General features: G+C 38.8%; 2 protein-coding genes across 2 annotated transcripts in view; one reads left to right on the top strand and one right to left on the bottom strand.

Annotated features, from left to right (window-relative positions):
- The first annotated feature begins 397 nt into the window (after positions 1–397).
- On the top strand, positions 398–2299 carry LOC121728444 (serine protease inhibitor 77Ba-like). Its single transcript, XM_042116639.1, has one exon. The coding sequence runs from the start codon at positions 600–602 to the stop codon at positions 1872–1874; it is 1275 nt and encodes a 424-aa protein (XP_041972573.1). The 5' UTR covers positions 398–599; the 3' UTR covers positions 1875–2299.
- A 5787-nt stretch (positions 2300–8086) lies between these two features.
- Positions 8087–19466, bottom strand: part of LOC121728095 (photoreceptor-specific nuclear receptor) — a 28812-nt gene continuing 17432 nt past the window's right edge. The window contains exons 5-11 of the mRNA XM_042116202.1: positions 18392–18506; positions 12909–13039; positions 12205–12295; positions 11440–11548; positions 10461–10575; positions 9858–9971; positions 8087–8325 (exon numbers count right to left, since the gene is read on the bottom strand). Of these exons, the coding sequence (XP_041972136.1) occupies positions 8087–8325; positions 9858–9971; positions 10461–10575; positions 11440–11548; positions 12205–12295; positions 12909–13039; positions 18392–18506 (914 nt within the window). The remainder of the gene's footprint in view (positions 8326–9857; positions 9972–10460; positions 10576–11439; positions 11549–12204; positions 12296–12908; positions 13040–18391; positions 18507–19466) is intronic.

Genomic DNA, 19466 nt, shown 5'->3' with positions numbered 1-19466 from the left:
GCCTGCGGTGGCGGTGGCGGTCAGTTGGATGACTTGAGAGTTCTAGGATTTCTAGGAACGACACAGACACACGCGGGCCACGGCCACGCGGCCCAGTCATCCAACTGACCGCCACCGCAGGCCGCGTCTGTCTGGGAGACGCTTAATAATTCAATGTTAGTCGTGATATTTTGTCAACTGGGTTTGGCTTAATGGGACCAATAATTTGCGTAGGTCCGTTATCTGCCTATGCCATCAACCACAGATTTTTCAGAGAAGTCAATATTTTAATATTTTCCTGTTGTGAGGAATGCACTTCTATGATTATAATTTATACCTATATTATTATTCTCTCTCCCTTGTGTTTGAATTTAGATCATGTCGGTAAAATATGGTTAGTATGGTAACACTGGTTGGCCGTTCTACAGCTGACAGCCCACAAGCAAATGAAAATAAAACCGGTTCGCAAGTTTTGGATTTTCCATTGAATAATTCTCGTAAGCTGCCTAGCGCAGAGGATATTATACGCATTTAATAATAAAAATAATAGTGACGAATCACAAATGTACATTTGATATACCTGTGATAATCATTGCAGTTTGTGTGATAAGTACAGAATTATGTGGCCTAATATAAAAATAATGCAGTTAAGTGTTTTAATTTATAGTCTTTTTATGGTGGCAAGATGTGGAGGCCAAGTGCAAACCTCAAAAAATGTGCAACCTACAAGAAATCTACCACGACCAATAAGGCTGTCCGAAAGAATCGGAAACTTCTCTTTAGAATTACTCTACCACACAACGTACGCGCAAGAAAAGCGGACGAATCTTATCATATCTCCTATCACGGTTTGGTCCATCCTGGCGGTGACCACCGACGGGGCAAGTGGGAACACATTGTTAGAACTGGAGAGGGCGGCGAGACTGCCGTCTAAAAAAAATCGGGACGTCGTCAGAAATGAATATAAACAATTGCACCAGTATTTAATTGTGAACACGACGACTGTGGAGCTCCAGAACTTCAACGCCATGTTCGTAGACCCCACAAGCTACCCACGACAGGACTTTGTAGATGTGGCTCGAGAATACGAAACTAGAATGATTGTTGCAAACTTTTCAAATTCAGAACTAACTTCGAATCTCATTAACACCGTCATATCTAATGTGACAAGAGGACACATTCCCCAACTGTTATCCGCTGACGACATCAGAGGGGCAAGTCTGCTACTCACGAGTGCTGTATATTTCAAAGGACAATGGACGATACCATTCAATGCATCCTCTACTTACAAGGACACCTTCTTTGACAGTAATGGCAAAATATTAGGGGAAGTTAACATGATGTACAGCCGGTACACTTACCCCTTTGCTTACATCAAAGAATTGCAGGCTAGAATACTAGAAATTCCCTACGGATCTCAGGACCGTCTGTCGATGCTGATAATGTTACCCGATTCAGGTGTATCTTTAGAAAATATGTTCCGCAACTTCATAAATGTCTCCCTGGATGAGGTGTTCGCTGGCCTGAAATTGGCCCAGGAGGAGTATTCTGAAGATGAGGTTGATTGCTTCCTGCCGAGGTTCAAGATTGATACCAGTTTATCCTTAACCGATGCCCTCCAGAAAATGGGAATTAGAGACTTGTTTCAAGAAAACATTGCTCGCTTGGAAGGTATGGCAAATAAGCCACTTTATGTATCAAAATTTGTACACAAAGCTGAAATAGAGGTAACAGAGGAGGGCACTGTAGCGGCTGCGGCATCTGCTGCTGAGTTCTCCAACAGAATCGGTGTCATACGCTTTGAAGCTAACAGACCTTTCTGTTTCCTTATAATTGAAAAAATCTCCAATACAATTACATTTGGTGGGTTCTACCATACTCCTTCGCTCTACTAAAACCCAGGAATGAAATTCAAGATGTTGCTTTTAAAATGTTGTAGCATAAAATAATATACAATAAATATATAATTAACTTTAAAATATATATTTGAAAAACAAAATATAAGCTGAATATCGTAATGCAAACCATAGAAAATCCTTGAGACAAACAAGAAATTCTGGTGCTCTTAAGTATACTTTATGGATCTGAGAACATGTGTGATATTTTTACATATTTTATTATTAATATTAACTTTGTTACAAAAATAAATTATCATTCAATAAAATTAAGTTGAGGTCTTAAACATGATCAACATCAGGCTTTATAGTGACTATGAAAATTAAGATTTCTCATTCAGAAGGAATATATTTTATTTATATTGTAAACTTGACAAAATACTTTACTTGACCCTGCCATCTGCTATTTATCAGTAATATTTTTTGTAATATACTGTGTGTACCAACAACTATTGTGATATTTATTATAACTGTATCAAAATGAATCCTTAATTAATTATCGTTAAAAAAAAAACATAATTACTCTATATCTATTTCTTTAAAGTTTTGAATTCCTTATTTTTACAACAATGCTCTTTTTTACAATTTACTCAAAATTGCTATTCAAATAGTAATTTTGAGTACTTTTTATAAAAAGACAAATAAATTGTTGCCCAAAGTGAAGCTATTTTAATGCATGACACTGTAACAAGATGTGATATTTTTCTCCGAGACACAACAATAAACAAAACTTGATATGCGACTATAAAGTATAGTAATTAGTTTTTGTATCTGGATTCTGACGTCATAGCGGTCATCAAATTACAGACAAGGTTATGACTTCGCCTAGAGAATCTATAGTTGATACGCGTGATTTATCAAGAACTATCTAATACCTACTCATCTAGAGGTTGCCCGCGACTTTATACGCACAAATAAGACACAAAAACTCGCAAAATGTACGGTTGTAAGTATATTGCATTACAAAGCAACTTCGGGCAAGTAAAGGATAAAAATAGTCGTGTCGGTATTAAGTTATTATTAATACGATCAATTACTTATTTACAATCGGATAAATTGTATAAGTAGATACGTCTTAATTTAACTCAATTTTGGGCTAAATAAGCGGTTCTATCACTGGTCCTATCATTCAAAAGCGATTTGTGTACTTAAGTAAAACTGCAAAAAAGATACATAGATAGGTAATGTATTATATTATAATTTGATACTAATTGTAACTTGTAAATGTTGTTGATCTGAAAATCTAAAATTTGTAAGAATCATAACACTTTTGACCAAACTTATAAAAGACAATATATTAAGTACGTTGCAATTTTAAATACGTAGGCGTTATTATAAATTTTATTATCTAGAATATCAACGATAATATTTTATTCAAATAAAATGAGTGCGCGACGCGCGGCGGTCGTATACCCATATTATGTTTTGTCACTACAATTCTGTGACACATCATTCTTGTGACCATTTTCCGACAATTAAGTACCTACCTACTATTATAGAAGGTAATATTTCCTCAAACAGGGCCGGATCTAGGATATCATAATTTTTTTAATTTTGTCCGCGTGAATTCATGGGCTAAGCCCCCAGCTAAGTCAAGTCAAAAAGAGACTAAAGAATCAATATTAAGTACTTATATATATTTTGTGCTTCAACTCCCAGCGGTGAATTTGACCGCGAAAACAATAGATTCCAGGAATCCACGATCGAGGGATTAAATAGTCGTGTTGTTTGCAGACTACGATTAATCGAACATTCAGTTCATTTACTTAATTCAAGTACCTATACGTTTAGGTGTTCGTAAATACTCCGAACTTGTAAAAATGTTATTTTAATAAAATTATGGTATTAGTCTAGCTAGGCCCTACTAAACTTACGATCCGGCCCTGTCCTCTTGTCCTACAGTAACTTATAAACATATAAATGAGATGTATGAGAGTAGCCACAGACAGGAAAATCTTATCTTATTTGAGAATAAGCCATTCTATATTCGAAGAACCTAAATCATACCTACCACCTTACTAACAGGGGCGTAGCTACCGCTGTATATTCTGATGTAAGTATCCCCCGGGGCCAACGTGCGTATGCAACAATTAAAATATTGTGTAAATTAATAAACCTTTATTCACCTTTTTAGGGTTCCGTACCCAAAGGGTAAAAACGGGAACCTATTACTAGACTTCAATGTCTGTCCATCTGTCTGTCTGTCTCCAGGCTGTATCTCAAGAACCGTTTATAACGTTATTAGCTAGACTTCTGACATTTTCACAGATTGTGTTACATATACTTACCTTGCATATATAATATACCTATACCTATCTCATATCTGTTGCCTTCCGAAGTTACCCCAATGCACCTTACAAGAATTGCTCGTTTAAAGATATAAGATACCTACAACATTATTTAAATTAATAAAATTTACAATTTTTATTTTTTTTACAAAATATGACAAAGTTAAAGAAACCAAATTCCTTTCGCGTAAAGCGTTAGGTCAAAATGTCGGCAACACCCCATGCGATTTTTTTCATTTGTGAGAAGTTTTAATTTTCCTAAGGGCCTCCAAAAAAGTTTTTTATACCGGGCCCCGTCAAGGCACGCTACGCTTCTGCTTACTAATGATAATTGTATTTAGGTACTTAATACTATCATCGTCAGCTCATTGTCATTTGTCTTGTCGCTCTTTGTCTGTCATGTGTCATGTGACGTTTCTAAATTCTAATATACCAGACAACGACAAGACCTTTTATCGCTGTAGAAATGTTTATATTATGGCCATGTAAACAAACATGTGAAGTGTTTTATACCTAAAGGCTGTATACATTGATACAGTAGCTGGCGCCAGCATTACTGGATTCCGTCGCTGCACTGGCATTGGCACTTGATCGCATCGTTTACACGCGTCCAGTAGTCAGTTCTCCTTTTTGCGGTGACAACACGTTTGCATCAAAAATGAGTGTTTCACAAAAACGAAGGAAATTGGAAACATTGTCTAAAAATCTTCACCTCCTCATCAGACCACTTTTTGGATAACATTTTCGATCGCAATAATATTATGTTGATTGAATAAACAAAACGCGTAGTTCCATAAACAAAACGCGTAGATCCAGTGCCACTGGCACGTGCTGCGCGGCGTGCGGCCGGCGTTCACTGGATCGAAAAATAGGCAGCCTGTCCTATTTCGATCCAGTGCTGGATACTGGATGCTGGACTGGATTGAAACATGTTTACATTGATACAGTGCTGATCCAGCGACGGAACCAGTGATGCTGGCGCCAGCTACTGTATCAATGTAAATCAGCCTTAAGTCACCGTATTACAATATTATATAAGTAATTATGAAATAATGGTAATTAATTGAAAATCCCCCGATTCAGTGCAAGTCGACATACGATTCCGTATCAAGCGGCTAAAAACACGTACTATGGAAATCCCCTATTACTAATTATGTTTTTATCTTTAGTACCTATATTTTGTTGTAACGTTAACGGAAATAAGAATCGAAACCACTAATATACATTTCATAACATTATGTAGGTACATTCGTTTCAACAGTCTAGCTATCGCCTTTAAAAGATAAAGCATGGTAGCCAGGTGCGGTCGCAGCCTGAAGTTCTGGAGGAGTCACTCACTAGTCACTAAACTTATCGCTGTTATAGGATAACTAGAAATTTCCTTTTATTATTTGGCAAGATTGTGAGATTTTTTAATTTGACCTTACATTTGGGTCATGTCCCCTGTGACCTCCCCCTTCGGACCGTGCCTGGTGGTAGCAGACAGACGGACAGAGAGCGAAGTGTTGGTCTCAGCGTTATAGTTTTTTAAACTTACCTATATTTTATCAAGTAAATAAAAAACAAAGAATAGATTACAATATTTATTTATGCACTACTTTGCTTACATTTGGCAGTTTGAGCTTCTTACAAACGATCTTTATTTTGTAACTAAATATTAACAATAATAATACATACTACAAAATTGTATCAAACAGATAAAGTCAATTATTAAATACTTATATAAAATCACCATCTAACTAAAAAACATAAAATAACTTTTATTTTTTTGTTGTTTAAGCGTCTGATTATAGACCATGCATGGGCGTACCCAGGTTCTGAGCCAGGGGGGGGCAAATTACCCAGGTTCTGGGCCAGGGGGGGGCAAATTACGCAGATTCTGAGCTAGGGGGGGGGGGGCAAATCAGATTTTTTTTATAAGCTAGGTGCTTATAAAGAATAAAAAAATTATAATTTTTAGTATTGCAAACAAATGCCAAAAAATCGTTATTTTTATAGATGAAAGTACTATATAATATACTTAGTAGGGACGTCAACGTGATCCAGGGGGGGGGGGGGGGGCAGCTGCCCCCCCCTGCCCCCCCCTCGGTACGCCCATGAGACCATGACTAGACATAATAATATTATCTTCTGAAGAAAATTGCCATGTTCTTCGGAAAAAATTAAGTTTGAAATAAATGTAAACAAATAAGAACTAGGTACTTAGTACGGTACCTCATATTAAAAATTATACTTAATATTTTTATTCATCAAAGTCGATAGCATATTATTATATTAAGGGCCTGCTTCACCACTTTCTGATAAAGTGCCTATTAGGCTATTCACAACTTTTTGACATACTTAATATATTCTTCATACTTGATCTGTCAAGTTAATTGGTGGATAGCCTTATCAGGAAGTGGTGAAACAGGCCGTAATAATTAAGTATAATATTTATTATTTACAATGGTAATACAGCATAAAGTTAAGCTTACAGTAAGTAGTTTGTATTTTGACTAGTAAACGGCATTTAAGCGCAGAAGTTTAAGACTATTTACATTTAATTTATATTTACAAAGAATTACTCAATCTCTAGCATTAAAATGCTTAATAGTAATTTATATGTATTCCATTATCTACAGTGTCAGTAGGTAAATAATGTTTGGCGCAAAACTTTTCTTTGGTTTGACTATAGATGGCGCTGCATTTCTAAATAATTTCTAAATAATATTTGGTGACAAATTAAGAACTTATCCTAATATTTGTTTATGTTAACTTCTAACACTGTTTATCATTTTAGCGAATTTCTTCTTTAAATGGGCTTACCATTAAGTACTGGGATTAACAAATCGGTCAAGGAATTTGTTCGGACGCCAAGCTTCGATTATTATTATTTACAATTTAGGCAACGATTTTATTTCAATTATATCTAAGTACTTACTTATATTAAACTTAATTATAATAGTTTACAATGAATATAGTCTGACGTGGAATGTCTATTTTATGTTTGTCGAATACTACATACACAATAATAACAATATTATTTTACATAACATCAATTTTAAACCCAGCAATCAGCGTATAATTTTTTTAATGGTATCCAAGCCATATTGTATAATAATATAATAATATAATATCTATGGACGCTTCACACCACGTCAGTCTGGCCCCGTGCTAAGTACCTAAAGGACTTGTGTTACAGGTACCAGACAACGGAAATATATTTAATACTTTTATACTATACATATATTTAAGATTTTTATTTTAGCATACACATATTTAATACACATCCAGACCCGGGAACATTGAAAACTTTTTGTTCCGTCGGCGGGATTCGAACCCGCGACCCCCGGCTTGAGCTACCAACGCGCTCACCACTGAGCCACAGAGGTCGTCAACTTATTCGTCGTTTTTTTTTGTAAATACCATGTACACAATATTGTACATGGTATTTACAAAAAAAAACGACGTATTTCCGAAAGTCCGTGGCATAATTCCGGTCATTCATCATTCATGACTTCCAAAGTATGGAATTTGCAGCACTAATCATTTCTTGTATATCAGTGAAGACTTTTCTCATGAGTTTCGTCCAAGTGCTTCGCTCTAACAGCTGTTGCGGCGATACCGCTGACAGCAGCAACAGTCGGCGCAAAATTTGTATTTTTTCGGCGAAATTTGCTATAATTTTGGTTTTCCACCAGCCCAATTAATCGGGACTTCTTCCATGGGCGTTTGTCCCTTTATGGTCTCTTAAAATTTTAGCAACGAACAACCATCCAGTATTTAACAACATCTATAATTTTTTACAATTATTTTACTCCAGCAGACCTGCTCTGTACACAGGTACACATCAGCGAGGACAGCTCACGGCAGCAGCAGCAGACGCGTTGGTGCAACATCGACATTTTTCAGCGAACCTGATCACCAGATTTTCTGCAGCCTTGCTCAGTTCTTATACATATCGGCTAATACCTTTTCCATGGGCGTCTGTCCGATGGTCTTCGCGAAGTATTCCCGCTCCAGCTGCTGCGGGGGAACAGCTCGCAGCAGCGGCAGCAGCAGCAGCAGGCGGCCGAAGCGCGCGGGCGCGGCGGCGTGGGCGGCGCGCGCGTGCGACATCAACATCACCTGCGCTTGGTCCTGGAGATTCTCGATCTGGAGCGGCTCCTTGAGGCCGCGGGTCTCTGGAAGATTTGGATTGTTGAACAAAAGCTGAGATGTTGATTATACTTCGAAGATTTGAAATAATGAAGGAGTCAAAAAGTTAAGTCTAGAGCAGCTTCGTTCGGAAAAGTTTCGGCCGAAAAAACAAGACATATTATTTGCAAAACTTAGCGGGCCGCAGTTTGTCGACCGCTACTTCAGAGGCAGTGCACTAAACAACGTGACGCGTCGATGCATCATGCAATATAAGCACAAGCGTATATATAATGTGTCCCGACACCGGTGTCCGATCCTGTAATGTCGTGATCTATGGCATATTTTATCGACAAATTGGCCCTCAAATTTTTTTCTCTCTCATGGTTGTAAAATGGCAGCCATTTTAGTTTTTCTGGGGTTTTCACACTAATCTGACCAGAACTGCTCTTGTAAAATATATCCTATGAAGATAAAAAAGGTCTCATTTGATAGCTAAATTTGTGGACTACGCTTACACAGGCGATATGTTATAAATTTCGTGAAATTAAACATAGAAAAACCCAAGTTTAAGAAAAAAAAAATGTGTATTTTTTCAAGATCATGACATTAAAGGATCGGACACCGGTGTCGGGACACATTGTATATAGCTTTATTTACTAGACGAGAAGATAGTCTTGCTTCTCGTGGTGTAGAGCTACCTATTTTGAAGTTGAATGGCCTATTTAAAATGCATCGCAATTCGCAACGCCTCGTAGCATTGCAATCATTGTTGAAAATTGATCATTATCAAATAACAATACCTACTTTAAAAGTTTTAAAAACCACATTACAATAATATATTTCATGAAAGTGTTATAAATTGAAGTATGAGTCATTGGAAACTTGAAAACTACTAAAGGCGTTGGTTATCAATGGAACTTTTAGAAACGCACTTTAAACCGCATGTTCAACGTCCCACAAATATTTTAAATCATTCAGAAACAAGACGAAAACTCAAGGAAAGAGGGAAAGGTAACTTCCATTGATTCGTCATAGGTAATTTGTAAACTGCACTGATTCAACTAAACATTACAAGAGATCAAACCTTACGAACATTAGAAGAGTAAGGAGCAGTACCTATTTAAGAAGCACCTAATTTTTGTTTAAACGACGGAAGAAATTTACAACAGCTGCCCAATTGTATTCAGCCAAATCTGTCTTGTCTGCTGCGACGCCTGTGAGAGACGAGAGTATCAACGCGAATTTCTCATTTGTCCCTTAGGAGCTCGTTATACACAGGACTGTCAAAGGAAAAATAAATCTAAACGAAGAAACCTCCCCATGCGGCACCCGGGTGCCGCATAGTAATTGAAAATCTATTGTGTCTGCGTTTCCCACGATCGTGGTATTACGGGTCAATTCAGACCACAACGCGACGCGTAGATGCATTTCCAAAGTATTGAATTGACTTCAATTACGTATATGGAAATCTGTCAATTCAATACAAATTTAGAAATGCATCTACGCGTCGCGTTGCGGTCTAAATTGATCCAAGGTACATCGGATTTGACTTGAGGGCAATGGGCATTCAACCAACCTGACTTAAAGAGCGCGATGGCTTTCATGCAGGCGAACTCTGCCGGGTCGACCAGCACGGCGCGGTATCGAGCCACCACTTCCCGCAAACGTCGCTGACAAGGTGATCCTCCGTCTGAGGAAAAAGATACAATACTAATTATTATACTAGTTGCAAGAGTTTTGCTGATAGTGATTTGTATTTTCCATTTGCAGAGCATAATGCCATTTCACGTTTGTTAGAGTAAGACGCGGCATTTTCGTACGATTTGCTTGAGTCTCGAAACGGTTTCGTGGTACTGCCCCAGAGCCGCAATGCCGTTGTGGGCTAATTATTTTGAACGTGATTTCTTGTGCGTGCTTGATTGTGCGAAGCGTTGCTGTTGTTGAACATTCAAGGTTGAGTATTATGCCGCATAATGCTCTAGTGCTGCGATTAGAAAACACGGGAGAAATATTACTTTCCGATAATCCGGTTGGAAGAAAATAATCATTTTGTCCCCTTTCAGCGAGGTTATTATGTGGCACCATACAACTATTATAGTTACTCCCAGTTCGCGAAACGTTAAGGAACATTTTACATCTTTACCATACCTACTCGTAAAGTGATACAATTTCAACTTGCCTTGGTCGTGTTGATCGCTGCCAAAGAGCGTGGTCCCCGCGGCATCCAGCGGCAGACACCACTGGATCGCGTTCAGTAGGAACAGTTCTGACCATGCCTCTTCCAGAAGTATCACCTGGAATATGACACCTATTAGCAACAAGTGCAATAAGGGACGCTATATAATGGATGGCGCTATGTATCCGTGGGGTTTATCGTGTCAATCAGCTGTCATATATCACAATATAGCTGACATAGACCGTATATCTGTCTGATAACGCCTCCGTGGTCTAGTGGTATAGAGCGCGGCTCTTGACTCGGAGGTCGTGGGTTCGATTCCCGCGTTGGAAACATGTTATTTTTAAGTTTGGTTAGGACAATGCAGGCTGATCACCTGATTGTCTGACAAGTAAGATGATCCATGCGTCGGATGGGCATGTAAAAAGTCGGTCCTGCGCCTGATCTCTCGCCGGTCGTGTCGGTCTTCCGTTCCGTCGGTTATGAGAGTAAAGGAATAGAGAGCGCTCTTGTGTACTGCGCACACACATGGGCACTATAAAATTACTCCTGCGTAGCTGGCCTGGTTTCAATGAAACCGGCCACCGTCACCGAAACCGGTGTGTCTGTCTGACACGACATTTGACGCGAAAGACCCTACCGTCCCTCTGGTGGCAAATTATTATATATCGAAAACCCTCATTGACTCAGCGATTAAAATTTTATATCCTAGAGGCGACGCTTTATGTAATAAAAAGTTCCTTTAATCTGATCTGCTCTGTCTGTTGCTTCATAGTTCATGATGCTGCTGCTAGAGTCTGCAACTTTTACTAACATCAACTAACAATTATTTGTACCTAATGGTGGAACAATCTTTAACAGCCCATTACTGAATGCTGTTGATGGGTGACAAAGTTGTGAAGTTGCTTAATCTAATGTTTTAGAGTGAGATCTGTGATAGTAAAGTTGAATAGTTTTATGTAGAAATTAGTAAGCTACATACCTGATCTCGGAAGGCCAGGCTGGCGAAGGACGGCAAGTTCTTGGCCCATTTGACGGCCATGAAAAGCAGTCGCGCCGCCGTCTCCGCCGCGCTCTCAACGCCGAGGGAACTGGAGCAAATGTCACTTTTAATCCCCGTCGAAAAGAGAGGGATGTATGGCGAGACCGCACATCATGCGGGCAACACGCGCGCTGCCAGGAGCATGTTGTCACCCGCATGCGGAGCAGCTCCGCGCCAAACTGCCAACTTTTAGAATCTCCCATGGGTGAGGGCAATCAGCCCTTTCAGTATACTAATTATTTTGTGGTTTTTTTTCTTATACATATATAAGATTATTTTGATGTATGGAGGAAAACAAGTAAACAATTTTGTTTCTCTGTAAAATAAGAGTTTAATCACTAAAAGTAAAATTATAAACAAACTAAATACAACAATAATATAATAATATCATACCTGTAAAATAAGAGAAACGACAATTACGTTTATTGTTATTCCTCCGATAAAATATTAAAATATTTTTAACACAGATCGTTTCTCTTAAAACATTTTTTTCATTATAATAAAATTGTCAACTTACTTCAAAATCAAATAAATCATACTTTCTCTTTGGAACTTATACCAGCCTACTCTATAACAAGAAACACCTAAGAGGTAAACTTACACATATAAAGTTAAGACAATAAAATTTCCTGTCCACTCTCCTTTTAGAGCATTACCTATATTACGGCCCAGAGTGAAAGCTTAATATTAATATATCAAACTCACCCATACGGCACACAGCTCTGTGGATAACTGGGTATTGCTGGTGGTGAGTAGGAGGTTGAGTCTTCTTCGTTTGTCACGTCGATGCTGTCGTCTGCAAACATAATACCATCATATTTAACATATCCGGCTGGCGAGATAATAGGCAGAGAATCGTTGGTGTTTACGGTTAGGTTAGGTACCTAGTTGTCTCAAACTAACCTACGATAAGTCCTATCCAGGCGTTAGTTAGTGTTAGCTAAATAAGGGTTTTTGACATTCCTTTTGCTGCTCCTCCTATTTTCTTCTGATTAAATTCGTTGCGGGTCCCAAGACAGCTTTAATAGCATGTCCCTCGGGCTCCCTGAGATCATATCAAAGGGTGTTTGTGGTTGGATACCGGTGTCGATCCTGGCGAATCAGGAGATAGTGGTGGGAATGTGTGGTGGGCCAAAGCCCGTTAAAAAAATCCTTTTGCTGCTTGAAAGCAGACTCAACAAACGCAATGCGCCGGTTAGTGGTTTCGTGGTTTTGTGAAGAATTTTGCGACCTGCCACGGTGGAGTTGATTTACCTATATAAATACATTATATTAAATTGGGAACTTTAATGATAAACAGTCACATGTTATGATCATGAATTTAAAAATCCTCATTCCTCAATCCTCATCCTGGAGGCGTTTCCTCTGTTCTAACTTCTAAGTTCTATGCTATTAATGACGTCACTTACCATCACTGTCGGAGTGGTGGGGGTCCTGGTGCTCGTGGCTGGAGTCCGGCGGCGGCGGCAGTGCGGGGTAGTGCGGCGACAGCAGCGGATACCGTGCTGGTGACAGCGCCATTGCAAGCGACACCGGTGGCCTGAACAGATGTGAGATGTACCATCGGGGAAATTAATTCCTAGGCAGTTGATGGACCTACGTCATGTGGTCGGCTTTTGTCAATTCAATGTTAGCTGTGATCGGTTGGATGGATTTGGCTTAGCGACCAAATTACTTAGGTCCGCGAAAACCTTGAAAATCACCAGCAATTTCCATCCAAAATTAAAAAATCAGCTGCGAGCTGATAATTATGAATAACTTTACCATGGCCAAGAACACTCCTGTTCATTTCAGGTTTCAAACTAAAAAACTAGATAAGTCAGAGTTAGTGGGCAGATTGGACGATGCCACGGACAGACATACAGATAACAGATAGTCAGATAGACAAACACGTCAAGCTACCTAAGGGCCGGGACACATAAACACGATACGACGTCGTGTCGTACCACGATGCGGCGTCGTTTCCCGATGCGACGTCGCGTCGTGGGAATCTACGACGAACATCGTAAAAAACTACGTCGCGACATCGTAACGTGCCACGATACACGGCACGACGTCGCGTCGTAGAAACTCACGATTCAAAATTCAAAGAATTAACTGCGACAATTCACCCTGCTTTGTATTGACGGCGCGCGTCGTGCCGTGTATCGTGGCACGTTACGATGTCGCGACGTTATTTTTTTACGATGTTCATCGTAGATTTCCACGACGCGACGTCGCATCGTGAAACGACACCGCATCGTGGTACGACACGACGTCGTATCGTGTTTATGTATCCCGGCCCTTACACCCCTCTTTTCGTTAAAGTTTAAAAAATAGCAGTCTTTATCCAAATCAAATAATATCTCGATATCTACAAACGTTGCTAGCCAATAAAAACTATAATATGAATACAAAATTTTAATAGAAAGTAATGATTTTTTTCACTCAAATTGATTGTTATGCGATCATAAAATTCTACGGCTAGACCCCATACATTTACATAGGGAATGATAAAGTGATACACATGTTCGCACTCCCCCCGATTGGCTCACATTTGGCAGTCAAATCAGCTCCCAACGTTCAATTTATAAAAACATTTAGGTATGTGGTATAAATAAAGCTTTTATTATGATTGTTGGATTCTGCGGGCTTATTGTTATTTTATGACAACTGGGAACCATTTAGGTTCTTATAATAATATCATACTCTGTCATCTCCAAGTATTTCGATAACGCTGTACCTAAGTATATAGATTTCTACTATGCAGTGGGGCTTTACTTTAACAATATTGATACCTAGCTAGTAACTATGTAGTAATCTGTGCTAATACTCAGTTTTGTATCTGGGTGCCCGGTAGTGCCCAAGATGAGCAAGCGTAGCGCAAGGGCACTATCTACGAGTACCTTTGCTGGAAACGTTTCGACGTATTTTTGAACCCTCGTAATAATATTATTCTCTAATCTCTAGGCAACTCAAGTATGGTACGAGTATGTGTTGTGAGTGACGAGTACGTGTTTATACGTGGGAGAGCCAAGCTTCGGCACGAATGGGCCGGCTCGACCGGAGAAATACCACGTTCTCACAGAAAACCGGCGTGAAACAGCGCTTGCGCTGTGTTTCGCCGAGTGAGTGAGTTTACCGGAGGCCCAATCCCCTACCCTATTCCCTTCCCTACCCTCTCCTATTCCCTTCCATTCCCTACCCTCCCCTATTTACCCTGTTCCCTTTTAAAAGGCCGGCAACGCACTTGCAGCTCTTCTGATGCTGCGAGTGTCCATGGGCGACGGAAGTTGCTTTCCATCAGGTGACCCGTGTGCTCGTTTGCCCCCTTATTTCATAAAAAAAAGTGAAAACTTTTAATTGCACCAGTCTGCCAGTCTCAATTATGCGACTTTCTTACCCTACCCTACCCCTACCCCTTTTTTAAAGAAAGAAAGGTAATCTTACCCTAAGGTAAGATTACCTTTCTTACTTAAAAAAAATTTAAAGGTTTTATTAATGTTTGCTTACATACCTACGTTAGAGGGCGAGAGGCCCCTATGGCCGGGGGCCCTGTATAGTTGATATTGCATATACGACAGCTGCTACGCTCCTGCATCTTAGTGATGTTGTTAGTCAAGTCAATGAAGCCTGTTTATAATGTTAAAAAATGTCTAAGAAAACTTTTAACGCTCATTGCGAGTTTCTTACGCCGGTTCTTCTCGCCAGGGTTGTTCCTGAACCGGTAGTAGGCATCAGGTAGACATTCTGAAAAAAATTGATTCAAATTTACTCAGAAATAAAACATTTTTTATTTTATTTATTATTTATTGCCTAATCCGATGACATATCCTTAAAAAACCGTCTCTACTATACCCAATAATCCTGTTCTATAATCTCGTTCCGTCATTCTCGTTTACATAAAACCTCTTCCAAATACCACTCTATAAATAGGTATAAACGTCATACGTCCACATGACTACGCATCTCGTAGTTGACCGGCTCGACCCCACCTTTGATCAACTTGAAGCTTGATTCGCACGTCTCAGTGGCTTGACGTCATGGCCGCCCTATAACGGCGCCGCCGTAAATAGACGGAGAAAATATGTGACGTAATGTGAAATATCACAATCTTGTGTCTAGCAAGCATGTGGGTAGTTTACATACTTCTTTGAAATTCGGACGAATATAAATTATGACACAACTTGAGGAGGCACATAACTCCATAGCGCAGAAATACGTTTATCGGGTGGCAATTTTTGCAACTAAAACTATCATATATAATATATTATATCCTCTCCCATCTTCCACGGTATCTCCTAAACTAGGAACTTAAGCCCAAAAAGAACATTAGGCTATCCTTGTTATTTTAGAAACTTTTACGGTTGGCCATGATGAATAAAATTGTCACTAAGATTGCGAAGCTGTCTATGCTTCTATAGCATAGTTGATGATGATGATCGACGTGCTGAAGACTCTATGGTATGCCCAATTAAATGATAGGGGCAACCCACACGTACCCCAACGCCCCAACTACACCACGTCGCAAAGACAAAATGCCGTCAAGCAGTGGTTGCGTGTGAATGAATCAGCTGCAGCTTTTTGTAGTTGCGTTGCTAACAAAATGTCGACGTGGTTGCGTTGTCGCCAGTAGTTTTGATGTGGTTACGTACAAAAGTCAATGAAATGGAGGGGAGAAGAGCGCGGGCGCCGGGCGGTGTGCGCGCACTGTCATTGCATTCGCAACGTTGTGGTTGCGAATTGCGATGTCATGTAGTCGGTATCACACAAGTGGTCGAAAACGACTGCAAAATGTGGTTGGTAGGTACGTGTGAATAGTCCAGTAGCTCTACCATGAGTTTAAAGCTATAGCATTTATCGATACTCGATACCGACTACGTAAATATTTAGTATGGCGATTTTAGTTCCGCAAGTAACCACTAGAGGCGCTGTAAAATTTGCCAAAAAATTTACGGTAGTCGGTATCGAGTATCGAAAAATACTATAGCTTTAAACTCATGGTAGAGCTACAGTTCATTTACAATACGAAATATACGCCCGACCACGTCTTGTGGTTGTGGTGTGCTTGTGGTTGTCGTGTGGTTGTGGTGGCCCTTAATATTTGGTAAAAACTAAAAAGATAATTTGAGTCCCGGTAAAAGAAAAAGACCTTTAGGTACCTATGAAGGTAGCTTTATCTATACATCTATACATCTATACATACATACATACATATAAATAAAATTGGAGTGTCTGTTTGTAATATTGAAAGAGCAAGCGAGACCAAAACAACATTTTTTACAATTTTGTCTGTATGTCTGTCTGTCTGTCTGTTTGTTCCGGCTAATCTCTAAAACGGCTGGAGCTATTTTGCCGGGACTTTTTTTGGTAGATAGCTGATGTAGTAAGGTGTAACTTAGGCTCCTTTTTAACCGACTTCCAAAAAGGAGCAGGTTATATTTTACTTTTTTCATTTTGTTAACGGACTATCCATCTTTGTTATTATACTATGTTGACGCGGACGAAGTCGCGGGCAACAGCTAGTTTTAGAATAAAATCTAGTAAACATTAATTTATTACAAAAGATTATTGAAACTTGATTCGCACGTCTCAGTGGCTTGACGTCATGGCCTTCATTAACGGCGCCGCCGTAAATAGACGGAGAAAATATGTGACGTGTATATGAAATATGTGATGACAATGATAATATTGAAAAATATTATCATTATCATTAAGAGCCCCTATTATACAAGATATATTTTAATATCATGCAATCTTAAGTTATACAATTGAAATTAAGTAAAAATATAGGAAAATTAACCGGGTGCACATAAAAACACAAAAAGGAAAACAAAGGGAAAACCGTAAAAGAAGTAACCGTAGCGGAACGTTGCGTTCGACAAAGTGAATCATTCCGAGAGAGGAGTCAAAGACTGCACAGTCCAGGCGATACCAAATATTCAGGACTGTTATTACGGTATTAAATACTTTGACGTCAGTCAGCTAACGTAGAGTACGGAATACGAGTAGGTATATCTACAACTTCTACAAGGATATTATTGTGGTCATGGCGGCGTGGAAACTTGTCATCAAGATGACGTTATGATAATTCCAAGGAAAAAGATACTTTGATGACATTGAGTGATTAAGTGACACTATGGAAGATGGCAGCTTAAAGCCCGACACAGACTTAGCTATAATATATATATTAATATATTTATAGCTCGGCATATTAATATATATTTTCTATACTAATTTCGCGTGACCACACACTCAGCTATAATATATTATATTTCTGTGGCATGTGGATTTAGTATAGAAAATATTATAATAAAAAAGCTATAAATATATTAATATATATTAAAGCTTAAGTCTGTGACGGGCTTTATAGGTCTACCAGAATCTGATGGCAATTTTTGTCAGCAGATTTTCAAAAAATATCCTAAATCATCGGATAAATTTTTATATTCGCATGTTTAACACACAGAATCAGCCGATATAAGAAAAAAAAGGTTGAAAATGTTTTATTCCAATTACCCCGGTATTGCTACAGTCAATTTATTTTCTCACTTTTTGCCATCAGATTCTGGTATACTAATTATGGCCTTTCACAAAATAACACGGTGAACGGTCACATTAACTTGACGCATCGCTGGAATGCAACAACATGCTCGCTCCATAATGACGTCATCAAACCATGCGTCTAGTTAATGTGACCATGTTATAGCTCTCGATGAATACGGTAGTTATTAATCGAGATGTACCGCTTCATACCTTAATTTTAGTTTTGCCAAAAAATATGAAATGACCAAGACAAATGAAATTTTCGCGCTGTAACTAATTCTGTATCCCGCTCTAATTCTGGATTATAAAGACCTCAGGCCTCAGAACTCTTATTGTGTTTTTCATCATAAAATTACACAGAACTCACCCGAACACCCCGACGGCAACGGCCGCTTCTCTCAACGCTCGCTCCTGATCCATATCCCGTAACGCCTCTGGACGTATCGTAGCCGTGTTCCGGGGCTGCCTCTCATTCTGTACCGCTGCAATAAAATATTGAGAGTAAGGGCCTGTTTCACCACTTAATGATAAATGTCGGACAACTTATCTGACAGTTACTCCATACTCTATCTGTCAAATGTCTGATAGGAACGTGGAGCATAAGTTTAATGAAGAATTGATAATTATTATGTACCTAGTATCTGAATCATATAGATAATAAGTAAATGAAAATATATTATGTGGTTCAGCGATATTTTTAAAGCATGTCAGAGACAGAGCAGGTAATGTATATTAATGTACATTACATCCCGGGATGTATATCTTTACATTATATTAATGTATCACACACACAACAGGTAATGTAATGTATTTTTCGCTACATTTCAATGGTAGCCGCCCCGCTTGACGCACATTTCAGCTGCTAAAGTGTTATACAGGCTGTTCTTATTTTTAATGTTGTAATACTATGGCCTTTCGAGTTACTTGCTATTAGATTCACAAGATAGTTCATCAGAAGATGATTCGGATTGTAATTTTGATGCGCGCATTGTTACATATTGTGCCCAAAACAGAACGATGTGGATTGAAGATATTTGATTGAAAATATAGGCTCTTGGGAACAGACTGCCTGCAGTACCTGCTGTGAAGTGCTGTGCTAAGGTGGCAAGTGGCAACACTGTGTGTATCTGTCTATCATACACATATAATATAATCACAGAAATTTTTGAACACCCTATGAAGAGAAGAGATGCATCGTAATATACAGAAATATATTGAGATGTATTTAGATGTATCAAAATATAAATGTATATTTTCATATAGCTCGGTATCTTAAGATACGAAGATGTAAAAATATACATTATAGCTGCTTTATGTGGTCTTCTGACGATTTCTATAGAAAGATGTATTGAGATGTATCGAGATGTATCGTGCTATAATATACATCTTTACATTACCTGCTCTGTGTGTGACAAGCTTAAGTGGTTCTTATTTCGCTGCAA

Source organism: Aricia agestis, chromosome 6 (assembly GCF_905147365.1).
Source record: "Aricia agestis chromosome 6, ilAriAges1.1, whole genome shotgun sequence".
Lineage (NCBI taxonomy): Eukaryota > Metazoa > Arthropoda > Insecta > Lepidoptera > Lycaenidae > Aricia > Aricia agestis.
This window is presented reverse-complemented; position numbering and strand designations above follow the sequence as displayed.

Bases quoted from the DNA above. Each gene is read 5' to 3' on its own strand.
- LOC121728444 (XM_042116639.1), top strand. From the start codon at position 600: ATGTGGCCTAATATAAAAATAATGCAGTTAAGTGTTTTAATTTATAGT.